Here is a 13,820-nt window from a genome sequence, read left to right as displayed (position 1 = left end):
TTTTTTTAAATAACAGTTTTATTCATTGTTAATATCCAGTAAGGGTTATTTCTTTAACTACAGCTGAAACTGTGGCGCTCTCTAGTGGTCAGAAAATCTAAAGAAGTATTGTTTACGTGAGCTTTCATTTTATTTTTGCCTTTAGCTTTGTGTACTCGGCATAGCCTAGATGTAGCTCCACACGAAGGGGGCTTGCCTAGTGGCAGAACTACAAAATGAATCATTAATCCTGCAGTGAATTGTACCTCCACGCCTCTAGACTAGCAGCACTGAAGCACGGTGGTACCTGGGATTCTGAAGGCATGGCATTAGCTATTACCAGATGAACTAAAGGAATGTTAACTTTAAAATCTCAAAACCAAATCTGCTGGGTGTGGGAAATCTTGTCTCCAGTGCTTTTAGGTAGACCATTTGATCCAGCAAGAATGGACTTGGGACTTTTTACAATTAAAATTCAAAAGGGGGGCTAAGTAGAATAAATAACCTGCTTTGAAACTAGACAGATCTGGGCTGGAATCCAGCTCATGCCATTTGGCAGGTATTTAATTCTTAAGCCTTAGCTTCTCATGCAACACGAAGATGGTAATAACCACCCTCCATAGCGCTGTTAGGGACTTGGAAGTGGTGAGGTGTATGGAGAATGTTGCCCCCAAACCAGTAGCAAAGGATATTAATAAAAATACTATTACTGAGAGGTGTCTAGGCTAAGGAAGGGAGTTCATTAAACCACATTTTTTTTTCCAGCTTGTGGGACCACAGATTAGCTTGATTAAGGTCTCTCAAACTATTGGGCCCATTCTCCCCACCTAAAATGCAAAGTCCCATAATAATCACACAACACTCCATCTACTTGTTCATTCTTCTTTTTATTTTTACAAAGCACGGCAAAATGAGGAAACAACTGACAAGTGAAGAGTCTGCACAATGGAAAACCACCCTGACCATCACTTGGCATTATAGGGGTCACAGGTGGGTAAGTGTTCCTTTAAAGTGATTTTGTCACAGAAGAGTCATCTGAAACAGTTCTTGTGGTGGGGGGAGAAGGAAAGACAGGAAATCAACATTCACAATTATTTAAAATGACTTAAGAGCTAAACATAATATACATAGTAACTCCTTTATCCTAGTACAAAAATAGTGCCAGAAACTATATATTTGTTCAAATGTATTGAAAAGGTATAAGAATACAAATAGATATTAACAGTGGCTAGTGAAGATTCTTAAGGTTTTCTTTTCTTAAACTGTAATAGAAATTTATATTTTCAACTATATACATGGTTTTCAACATTTATTAAGACATGTTTACACAGGCTTTTGAGAAGCTTATGGAAGGGCAAAGTGAGCTTTAATACTTTCTTCCTCGCTCCCTGTGGTGGAGCAGAAGGGGTCCAAAACTGTGCACAACTTACCAGTCCAGGAGAACTCTGAGTAATCTCTACCTGGCTAGCATATGGAAAAATAATCTATGTAGTGGAATATATATGACTCCTTACTTATATGTGGTGTTCTTTAAGCTAGCAGCAGGCTAAGTGATTCATACTTGTAAGAAGACAGGATGTTCACTGACAATTCTTAGTAAGTTCCAGGTAAAGAAAGTCCTTGGAAAACTATGTAATACATATGTTATAGATGAAAACAAAAGTGACAGATGTACCCTATATTTTCACGTTAAATCTGCAGGATCAGAAGCTGGTCTCTTATCCAACAATCCCTGCAAAGACTGTGAGCTCGGCAAGGTCACTGCTCTGTCTCCACATGTGGAGCACAGTGCCTGACATGTGGCAGGAACTCAATAGTAGGTGGACTGAGCCATGTCTGATACTGAACAGTTATGTTAAATCACTTAATTTTAGCTACAGTTGCTCCCCGGAGAGGAGAGCAGTCACACTTTCGCCCCTCTCAACTTAAATCAATCTTGTGAAACAAAACAAAAAACTAAATGAAACAAAACAGCATTGCTTGTGATGGCCCATAAAGTTTTAGGAATACAATCTGGTGAAAAACACAGGAAAATCAAAAATCAAATTGGAGTAGGTCTAACATTTGTGCTCTATGCTGCAAATAAAGGCACTTTACTGCTAGGCAAGAATATATCTGTGATGGGTTTCCTCCCACAATCCAATATTTCTAGTATATTTTCATACACTTTCTTATCTCCATTACTTCTATTGAAGGAAACTATTTTTCGTAGTAAAGAGATCAGTGGTGACAACATCGTCGTCCAGGGTTTGTACCTTGAGGTGAGGCGCTCAAAGAGCTCTAAATCTCACACTCGCTAGTGATCGGCATGAGAAGCCAAATAAATGTACTGTCTTTTTTCAGTCTTGGAAACGCAGCGCAGGAAATGACGCATGGGATTAGATGGCGTGCTCTGTGGCCTGAAAGCCCATTTCTGACAGTGGCCTCCAGGGCCCGTTTGGGCTTACACAGTAGCTACCTTCTGTGACATCCTCCTTGGAGACAAGGCTTAGCCTGAACATAATTCCTTTAATAGCGCAACTTGTTCACGCCCACAGAAGTTAAGAGATTTACAGAAGTTCCCACAGGATAGTGACCGGCAACACGCAATCCTATGGGAAGTATAGGGCCAGGAATTTTATAGACGTCTTCTTACAACTTAGTAAAATAGTGGGGACTTTGGGGGCTGAAAATTGAAATGAAATGGTATCATGTTATTCAGCTATAACAAAACCAAACAAACTAATCTAGAAAAAGAACAGCTTCTTGCTAGTTACAGGTGATACAGAGCAGGGTGAGGGAAGACTACATGTATATATTTTAACAACTTGAAAAGACACTGGAAAGGAAATATTCACATAAGAACAAAGTTTGTGCCCAGGTACCAGATATATACCCATGTATGGAATGATTTTCCTAAAAATTAAAAATTATTTGAACCAACTAACCAGTTCTAAAAAAGCACTTTTCTTCTGTATGATCTAAAATATCCCAAAATAAAATAAAATAGGCATGGCATGGCCTAACCTCTTTCAATTTCTAAACTAGTAAAGTAAAATAAACCATTATCTAAAGGTAAACCAAACAATTTCTAACCTAAATATATCTTCTTGATTATTAAAATGACACACATACAAATCCTCCAGACATAGTCTACTATATCTTTAAAAAATCTCAGTGACATATATTAGAGGGCTGTAGACAAACTACTAAAGTATTTGACTACAGATTTTAGCATAACGGCTAAATCACAATGTGTATGACAAAAAGATAGGTTATTAAAGACTGCTATTCTTAAAACAATTTTTCTACACTAGGGAATTATGTCTGCATGCGTAGGTGTATACCGATACGTAGATACATTATTTTAGCGACAACCTGTGTAGATTACACACCAGTGCCACCAAGAGTCAACCTTACAGATCTCATGTGTATGACAGAAAATAAAAACAGAATAACATCCTAAAAATGCAAGTGTTACAACAACAATAATAGTACATATAACATTAAACAGTTGAGAACCTTCTAGGCTAGCCTTTACCACTACAAAGTAATGGCAATACAATTTGCTTTGCTTTTTTTTTTTTTTTAACCTGAACGGCAAGAATAAAGCCAGTTTATGTCAAGATACATACACACGCACATAATTTTAAAAACTTAATGAATATGTTGAATTTTAGGCAGTTTAGGGGGAAAAAAGGATATGAACGGAAAACAACGTTTTAGTGAAAAGTCTTCAAGATACTGTATTACCATATCCCTAAGAGATTTTCTATCCAAACTAGTGATAGAGACTTAGAAACTTTTTTAGAGGGTAGGGAAAGGGTTTAACAGACCAAATAAATACCTCTCTTCCTACTCTTCCCTGAGTCCAAACAGTACCGCATATTTGGAGCAGATTTTCTTTTCCTGAACCAGGTGCTCAATTCATTATCCACTTGTCCAGTATGGAAGAAGAGTGCTTTTAGGGGCACACATGTACAACGGCAATACACTTACATGGGCTCAAGTTCTGAGAAAATGTTAACATTTTCTAAATGTACTAAAATAAGCTAAGAGAAGTAGGCACCACCAACTACAAGCTCAGGACCAGTGTTTAGGGTGTTTACCCAAACTTCTGTGATTCTGGGTTGACTAGTCCTGTAAACCAAAATATGGCAGTTTCTCAATCAAACTCAATCCTGCTAAGCTTTTCTCAGGCTTAATGTTTCTTACCATATTGCTCCCTCAGTTTAATTTTTGACCCCAATATCAAGGATAGCCCTTTGCTGTTTATACAATTAAAACTTTTCTCTATACTCCATTTAACAAAGAGAGAGAGAAAAAAAGAGATTCATTCTGTACCCTGTTATCCTACATAGTCATATCTCGCTGCAAGCCAGTGCTCCCACGATCACTTTTTCTTGCTTTTCTCTTGAGTTTTAAGATGTTAACGTACAAAGTATGGCTTATAAGGTGAACATAAGGAAGTTATTTTAAAAGGAAGTTCAGTGTTCAAAACACTCACTGAATCTCAGAAGTGTCCTCCAGCAGAACATTTACTTCACTGCCAGACAGCCTTGGCCGTTCCATCTCTGGATCACACTCGTCCCTCAGTAAAGTAGAAAAATCAGTGCTGGGTCTTCTCCCACAGTCTCCCCTGCTTTCCATCAGATAGGGTAGACTGAAGCAACTTTATAGGTAGCCTTTGGATAGATGTACTGCACTGAAATGAGAAATTTCTCTCCCACCTGTTCTCTAACAAAAAAAAAGCAGATTAATTAAATTTTAGCTTTTCTTTACAATATTGCCTTCCAGTACTTCCCATTTGTTTCAGAGTTTCAATTTTTTTTTTGTTAAAGTAAAACACTGTCGACAAATATACCCCATTCCCCTTAAAATCCACTCAGCCAATGTTTTTCTCTATCCTATGAAGGTTTTAAATGTCACAGAATATATTCAGTTTGCTCCTAGCCTATTTTTGAGAAAGAAAAAATTCCAAACATTCTTGAAAGACTGGTAATTCAGAAAACACAAAACCAATTATTTAAAGTCCCCAAGCAAAACAAACAAACAAAAACCATCTCAGTGCAAGAATGCAGCTTGTACTTTGCAGTACACAAAATATCACAAATAGCGCTGTTACCTAAGTGCTAAGAGTGGGGGTCACTGATAATCTCAGTTCAGTGGCATAAAACAAATATACAGAAAATATGCAAGAGTCTTCTAAAAACATTTCATGCTATGCTGTCAAAAGTTGTGCAAAAATAAAAATACAGCAGTGGCAGAGTATACACCAAATCGGTACAGTGTATATAGCAAAACTAGGCATACTGCAGAATACACCGTCTGTAAACTTCAACTCTGTGTGAACAGGCCACTCAGTTCCGCTTGGCCTGGCTGCTTTCCCCATTAATCAGCGTCTTCTCCTGCTGTTCTGCAAGAGCCTGCCATTTTTGCCTGTTCTTTCTGCAGCCATCTAGCAAAGGGAAGCAGTCCTCCGACACATGGGTCAGGGCCTAAAGAAAGAAAAAGAAAGCCAATGACTCAGAAGGCAGCCAGGAATGAGCCCTCTCCGCAGGCCTGTCCCAATGGGCCATGTCGCACCCTTACTTCATGAGCAGACCACTGCTGGGGTTTTCACAACCTGTGTGAACATACACACAGATCACTTATGAGTGATTTCTCTTAAACTATATAGACAAAGCATACATGCTGAGACAGAGAGAGCAAACGCACACATTCCAAAATGACACTGCTGAGCTGGGAGACAGATCTGTGCGGAATCCGCTTTGCAGGAAAATAATCCATTTTGCTTTTATGTACTACAGATGGCTCTCCCTGAGTGGTGACTGCATTGAGAGCTGCTTAGTTTTTGTGTTTTTCTATAAAATGATTTTATACAATGTACTTAAGTAGATTTTTATCCAAGATTATAATAATAAAGATTAATTTATAACTGTTATGTGGCATTATTATTTACCAACTATAGTGCCTTAAATATTTAGCTACAAGAATGCTCACTGCAGATTTCTTTGTAATAGACAAACATTGGAAGTGACTTAAGTACCCAACAACAGAGTTAGGAATATTGTGTTACATTTTGCAGCCATTAAAAATGTCATAGAAACACATTTGAAACAGAAAGACATACAGTATAATATGGATTGCAAAGCAATTTTTTTAAACGAAAAACATCTAAAAATACAGTATATACACAAAAATGAGATAACAGTGGTTAAGTGGAATTTTAAGTGATTTTCTCTTTTTGCTTCTCTGTATTCTAATTTTTCTCTACAACATATTACTTCTGTAATAAAAGTAAAATGCATATCTATGATTTTTCTCTAACAAATGACTTCTGTAATAATAGTAAAAATGCATATTTATATCCATAGAATTTAACAGCAGATTCAGAGAAGATGAATCCTGGCACAAATATGAAATGTAGAAAGATGAAAGCTATAATGGGTGATCTGATTGTTATTTTGACTATATTTACAGGAATAGAGGGGGAAAAAAATCAAGAGAGACATTAGTATCTGCATCCAAGGAACTCTTAGGCCAAACCATAAGGAAAGTACCTGCTTTGGAAAGAAGGAGTGATCCAAGGGTGTTGGGGACACTCCTCCGAACACACTTCTGCACAGGAGTGAACAAGCAGGTCGCCGAGAAAGGCAGGAGACAGCGGTGCAGAGGCATAACACCTACACCTGATGTTCTTTTGTCCCTTTTCTTCCGCTGTCTTTCCCGTCCTTTCCTCCTCTTTTTTCCCTCATCAGCCACAGCTTCTTTATTAAATTCATTTGATGACTAAAACCCCAGATCCACACAAGAACTGGCCTCTGAGTGCAGTTCTCCCACTACCTGCCTGTTTGGCTGGGACAGACATTCCCTCTCCCTGGGAGAGGGATGTTGCAGAGCCAGTGACTGATCTGTGAGATGTCTGGGTTAGAAGATTTCTAGGGTTTCTTCTGGTCTTGACAGTCTGTGATAACTCCATGATAGATGTTCTTTTCCCAAATAAGTAAAGTTTAAGAGTGTCCTGTTTAAACTTTTAAAGACCAGGACAGCATCTACTTTCTGTATTGGGGCATAAACATCTAAGCTAGTAAACTAGATGTTTTAGGGAGAGTATCTTTACCAAAACCCCCAAATAATAATAATAATAATAATAATAATAATAACAACAACAACAACAACAACAACAACAACCCCAAGCCAACAGGTCTATGGAAATGGGAACCTCCAATATTCTTCCACCTTCTTTTAATCCTTATAAAAATGTTCTTAACAATAGTAAAGCCACACACACTATGACATAAGAAAAAGGTTACATAATTCTTTTTCCTTATTTAGACTTAGAATATGCTAACATGGAATATGCACACTATACCTCCTTGAGGGACATGAGTTTTCTTAGCATTTCCTGCATCAGTTTGCTGGAGCTTATTTAGCACACAGTAGGCACCACTCAGTTGTTATACATTGATGAATTAAAGTTTTTGAGAAACAGTAGATATAAAATATATTCCTTGATCAATACAAACGGCATATTCCTTAGCAAAAGAAATCATCCTGATAATTTTACTTCCAGTTTCTTGATTAAGAAGCAAATAATCTCCTGGTGTTAACTGCTTCAATTTATTTTAGGTTTTAATTCATAACATGGTCAAAGTTTAGTAAGTCTAGTAGTTTTCATAATAAATACCTCATACAGTTGCAAGCAGATGGCATCTATGAATCCAACTTGCATACTTGGGATTTTGTTTTTCTTCTCCCTGTTCATTAGATCCTGAAAACACAGAAACAGACACATGGATCCGCATTTACATAAAGAACACAATGCAAGTTGGCTTTAAAAAGCTGCACTGCTAGGTGAGCTGAGGGAGGCTGGACACCTGCCTACCTGCCTCCTTGCCTTCTTGAGCCTCCTGCACCTCACACCACACCATGCTCAGGAAGGCCCTGGCCCTCTCTCCCTTGTTTGCCAGCTGTGACTTTTCCCATACGAACCCCTGAACTGATCGCTGACCTAGAGTCAACTGCTGACCTAGAGTCCATTGCTGACGTGTATTTGGAGAACACACATGCTTTCACATTGTCTACTGATGTGGAATCAAACACTCTTCAGCTTGTGGAAGAAGCCACTGAGGCCACACTTAATTACAACTCAATTCACACGCAGAGCTTTTTGAGTGAAGATTACGCAGGTGTCACTGCTGCTTATTCTCAGGAGCTCCTGACTGGGCACCAGATGAGCTCAGCATCTCCACAGGAGGCAAAGCATCTCAGTGCTTGTTTAAAATGAAACAAGTTTTCCATTACCTGTGACCATCACTCTGCTACCCGTCATTTTCTGAGAAGATTCTGAGCTCCTGAAGAAGCTACTACTACATCATAGGAGACTAAATAATTGCTGAAGGCTAATGAGACAGGACATCCCCAGCTGAGGATGAAGAGCAGAGTGGAGGGAATGGCACACAGGGGAGGGGCAGCTCGTAACTATGTCCCATTTCATATGGGCTCAATAAATGTCCATCTGAACTGAAAAAAAAAAGAAAAGAAGGAAAAGACTCTATGCTTCATTTCCAGGAAAAACTTCTCCAACGGTCTATGAAGAATATTCTTCTGGTATCTGACATTCCCTACTCTATGCAAAAAGGCAGTATGTATCAAATTTTTTTAAAATCTGTGCACCCCAGAACAGCAATTCTGGGAATTTATCCTAACAAGATCCTGAAAAATGGCACACAAACGTTTAGTAACATAGATGTTTATCAAGTGCTGTTTGTAATGGTGAACTCTGTAAACGTTATACCTAATGGTAAATTATGGTTACATCTATTTCATGTACGCATTATAAATGATACATAAGAGGGCATCTGTTAGAAAGACATTTAAATGGAAAAAGCAAATTGCAAAAGTAGGTATGACATGATGCCTCAGAGTCCTTTTTTGTTCTCTGTTATTTGCTTGTTTTCTACAACAAACATGTATAATTCTTCCAGTAAGAAAAAAGGTTTTAAAAATGATGAGAAACTGCTTTCCTAAGATCTCACAGAAACATGAAAAGAAGTCTACAGTAGAAAGTATATATGAGTAATACCTGCCAACAAAGTCTCATACTCACAGTGGGCTCTATGTTGAGTTCTTTTCTCTCTCTGTCTCCTTGGTCAAAAAATTCAGTCGCAACAAGTTCTGCTATCTGAAATCAATAACAGACTAAGTTTTGGTACTTAAAAGCATATCACCCTGTAAAACAGAGACTTTGAGGATAATAAAATCTATCAAATCTGTAGCTTTCAACCACATCAGTAAAATTAGAATAAAACGGTAATAAGTAACAGAAATTATATTTCATTTGTTTTAGTGTGTACCTAATCACAAAGGCTAGAGTTGGTAATCTGTAACTACATAGAAAAAAGCAACATGTGATTTCAACTTGAGCAGTTAGTGGGGAAAGCACCGCGTACCCCTGTGTATGCATAATCAACGAGATACTTGTCAAGCGCCTGTTATAGCAGGTGCTTTGAAAAACACAGTATCAAATGGGTCCACATACTGAGACTAACTGATATGTCTTTTAAGTTTGTTTTAATCTACCAGTTCCTCCTCTTCTAATTTCAGTTGTTGTTGAATAACTGAGTGGTTTATCCTGCAGTTTCCCACTGGATTTTGCTGATGGCTTTCCCGTGATGAAATTTAATGTCTCTCTGGACCCTGTTATTTCCATACACCAGTAAAGAGAGCTAGACACTTGATTAGATTGAGATTTGAAATTTTTTTGGCCATGACTATTTCCTAGGCAACGCTGTGTATTTCTATCAAGGCTACAGAATGCCTGGTTGCCCCTCTCGGCCCCTTCATGATCTTTGCCTAGATTCATTCATTGAGGGGCTGCAAAAAGGTGATGGGCAATGCAAAACAAACATTCCTTCTTCCTTTGTAGCAATAAAATTCCCCACATCAATTATTTAGTTACCCTAAAGTACAATTTGTATAAATAAAATAGGACAAATACTTGATTTTCTCCACTTTAATTACCATTAAAAAAACTTGGTTCTCAAGCATCCACAAAAGATAACTCTGGAAGGTTGTGCTTTATTATTATCTTGAACTCTTGGATTTAAACATACTTAATGCATTTAAATCCTTACTGATGCTCACTGTTCCATTTTGGCCAGTTGAGAAAGCTTAAAGTTGGCTTCTTTGTTTTCCTGACACAGCTTTATCAGTCTTTGATAAAGTCTTTCTGCTGTAATACGATGTTCTAGGCTCATCTTGTACATATCCTGATTTGGAACTGCAATCAGCCATTTCTTCATGTAGGCCTCCTTCCTTTAACTGAGGTATTTAGAAACCTCAATCTGGGCACTAGTTTCATTTGTTACTACCAGGGTGATCGTCATTTTTAAGCCCTTTCAATGGACGGAGCTAAGACACAACGTAAGTTCATACAGTATTTCCTATTCAAATTCAGGACTGCAGGATTTCCAGAAACCCTTATCCACCCTTTTTTTTTTTTTTTACTCTAGCGAGTCTTTATCTTTCCACTTACACTGAAAAAATCCTACTTCTCAACAATACCAATATAATTTCTCCTTTGCTGTTATCCCACATCACCCACAATGGTGGCTGGATATCTACATAAAATTACCACTAATATGATTACTGAAGAACAGTTTGAAGGCTTTTTTTTTTTCTCGGTAGTTCTTTTTGTTCTTGGTGTCCATCCCACTAGCGTTACATGGTCAGATTACTATTTTAATGTCACTTGGACAAAAACAGTCCCTCTTAGTGTGGTTTTGCAATCAAAATCAGGTTTGTTTCATTTCATTTTCAAGATTTAGTGATTTTTTTTTAAAAAATTCAAATTTTGGAATTATAAAAACAATTTACATGGTTCCTAAATAATGTCTACAAAACAAGTACATGCAAGCAACTCCAGCTTATATGTCTCTGTTCCCTCAATCTTACTCCCTTCTTCCCTGTGGAAAATCATTAACTCTTCTGTAGTTAATCCTTATTTTTTTTTTAAAAAAAGGAAATATGTACATATACTTTACCCCCTTCTCAGATAAATGGTGGCATACCATACCCATTTTTCCCTGCCTTTTTTTTCACTTAAAAATATATCCTTATATACTCCATAGTAGAATACAGATAGTGCTCATTTCTTTTTACTGTTGCAAAGAATTCATCATGTAAATGTACTACAATTTATTCAATCAGTACCCTATTAATGAACATTTGGGTTATTTCCAGTCTTTGCTATTACAACCAGCACTAAAATGAATAACCTTTTGTAAATGTCTTTTTTATATTCTTGCCAGTATATTTTTCGGATGAGATTCCTGGAAGTAATGGTAAATGAATAGATGTATTCATATACTTCCAAAGGGCTAAAGTATTTTGTATTCCTTATTTTCTCACAACTTCCCAACAGATTATGATGTAAAACTTTTGGATGTTTGCCAGTTGGACAGTTGAGAAATAGTATCTCAGTGCTTTTTTTAAAAAAATGAAGTCAAATTACATACTGGGAATTTCACAGACTACAGATATACACATCAGTGTATTGACAAATGCATATAACTATGTAACATGCACCCACCCAAAAAACAGAATATTTCTGTCACCCAAGAAGGTGCCCTCAAGCCCCTTCCCAGTGATTCCCTGCACCACGCTTCCTCCCTCCCCACCCAACTACTGTTCTAATTTCTTCAACTGTTGATTAGTTTTGCCTACTCTAGAATGCCACATAAATGACATCACAGTAAGTATCCCTTTGTGTCTAGCTTCTTTGTTCAGTATAGTGTTGATGAGACCTATCCACGTAGCTGCCTGTTATCAGTGGTCAGTTTCTTTTTACTGTTGAGCAGTATTCCTCTGTGTGAAGGAACAGTACTACATACAATATGTTAACCATTCTCCTGCTGAAAGAAGTCTGGATCGCTTCTAATTTCCAACTATTAGGAAAAAACTGTTAAGAGAGCCTGTACAAGTTCTTTTGTGTCCGTGTAGTTTTAATTTGCATCTTTTCTTATGACTGAGGTTCTGAGAACCTTTTCAAATGAGTAGGAGTCATTTATTTGCATTTCTTTTTCTATCAACTTTTTCAAATCTTTGGCCCATTTTTTCAGTAGGGTTGTTGGCTTTTTTTTCTCTATTTTTTAGAAGTTTCTTAATATTAGGGATATTAACTATCTGATAAAAATTGCATGTATTTTTACCAGTTCCTCATTGTCTTTCTTTGCTATAGTGTCTTTGCCGTGCAAGAAGTTTTATTTTTTCATTTTCATGTAACCAAATTTGTCAATCTTTTCCTTTATTATTTCTGCGTGTTGAGCCACGGTTAGGAAAGTTTTCTCACTCCTTGGCTGTAAAAGAATCCACAAATGTTTTTACTGAGTACTTGTATGGCTTAATTTTCTACACTGAACTCTATGCCCCATTTGGAATTTAGGTATGCAGAATAGATCCAATTTTGTCTTTTGCCATCTGGCTATGAAGATGGGAAAATCGTCCTAACATTTAGTAAGTAGTCTGTCTTTCCCCAGTTATTTGAAATGCTATCTTTATTATATATTCAATGTTCTGTGCAATTCTCAATGCTCTATTCAGTTCCACTAGTCTGACACCAATACCAAACTGTTTAAATTATAGAGGCTTAACAGTGTTGCTTTTTATGTCTGGACCCCAACTTCATTGTTGTACATTTTCAGGGTTTACTTCTGAAGAAAGAAAAGGGTAATTGAAAAGACAAATTCTTCCCTTTTCCATCCTCTTTCCTGTTTGGAAATGGGCATATAGTCCTGTTTATTATGGAGCAGGAAGATCTGTAAAGAACACATTTCTTGAGCGTTTATGGCTTACAAGCTTCGGCACACAAAGAGCACATTTCTGATCTGGTTTTCTCAGCACGTGTGTTTCATGAGATGAGCCTGTCACTGCTGGGCTCTGTGACTATGCAGCTCAGAGCCACGACCAACAGTCAGTAATCTCAGGTAGTACCTTTAGTATTCAAAATGCAGTCTTGAAAACCAAAAACACAATATACACATCATTGCATGTGTACCCATCCCTTTTTTAAGCCTAGGACCTTTATTGCCTCTGCAAAATGTTATGGCAGTTACTTATTTAGAGAGAGGATGTATTTCTAGCCTCCTGGCCCACAGGCCCTGATCAGATCCTTCCTGACATCCTTTATTAACATGTCCTCTAGTTACAAGCCCCAGAAATGTTTGTGTTCTACTTGTTAATGTCATTTAGAGTTGAGGTATAGCCTAGTAGGCTATCTATAAGAAAAATAAGTGCTTCTTCTAATTTTTAAGGTTACTAAAGGGATGTGTTTAAAAGAAATCCTCAAGTGAGCCAGAAGTAGTATTACTGGAATGAAACGTTATCAACAGCTAGGTTTTTGAAATTTTAATATAGATGCTCTTTCTTAACATATCTTAAAACTATTAAGTGCTATTGATTCTTCTAAAAAAAAAACTGTTCACGTCCAATTATCTGTTTTTAATACTACCTAAAATTTAGGAAAAAAAGTTCCACAAATACATCAAAAGCTACATTTAAGAGTAAAGATTTTTCTTATTTTGACTTTTTAATTGTGACTTCTGTCGTCACCAAGCAACATACCCGCTGTTGAATAGGCCAGGGTTTGGTAATTGCAGAAAGGTCACAAGCTGTCATCAGCATCGCTCTGTTAAGGGAAAAGAAGCGCAACACTCCTGTTTACTTTTATGTGAATGAAGCCCTCAGTAGGTAGTTACTAATAAAAAGTCAAATTGAAACCCTCGAAACTGCAGGAATGGCAGTTTATAAAGACTAAAGAAACAATTTATATAGCAGCAGGACTGATACAGTGATACCAC

The 13,820-nt window shown here is 37.2% G+C and overlaps 1 protein-coding gene across 5 annotated transcripts in view; it reads right to left on the bottom strand.

The window, feature by feature from the left end:
• Nucleotides 1-847: 847 nt before the first annotated feature.
• The window catches only part of PDE5A (phosphodiesterase 5A), a 130,786-nt gene continuing 117,813 nt past the window's right edge, over nucleotides 848-13,820 (bottom strand). For 4 of the 5 annotated variants that reach the window (XM_031691520.2, XM_015247684.3, XM_006213926.4 and 1 more), the window contains exons 18-21: nucleotides 13,585-13,648; nucleotides 9,071-9,145; nucleotides 7,649-7,732; nucleotides 848-5,456 (exon numbers count right to left, since the gene is read on the bottom strand). In XM_031691520.2, the coding sequence (XP_031547380.1) occupies nucleotides 5,319-5,456; nucleotides 7,649-7,732; nucleotides 9,071-9,145; nucleotides 13,585-13,648 (361 nt within the window). In that variant the 3' untranslated portion in view covers nucleotides 848-5,318. The remainder of the gene's footprint in view (nucleotides 5,457-7,648; nucleotides 7,733-9,070; nucleotides 9,146-13,584; nucleotides 13,649-13,820) is intronic. The other variant, XM_072938264.1, reaches the window with a different exon arrangement.

Source organism: Vicugna pacos, chromosome 2 (assembly GCF_048564905.1).
Source record: "Vicugna pacos chromosome 2, VicPac4, whole genome shotgun sequence".
NCBI lineage: Eukaryota > Metazoa > Chordata > Mammalia > Artiodactyla > Camelidae > Vicugna > Vicugna pacos.
This window is presented reverse-complemented; position numbering and strand designations above follow the sequence as displayed.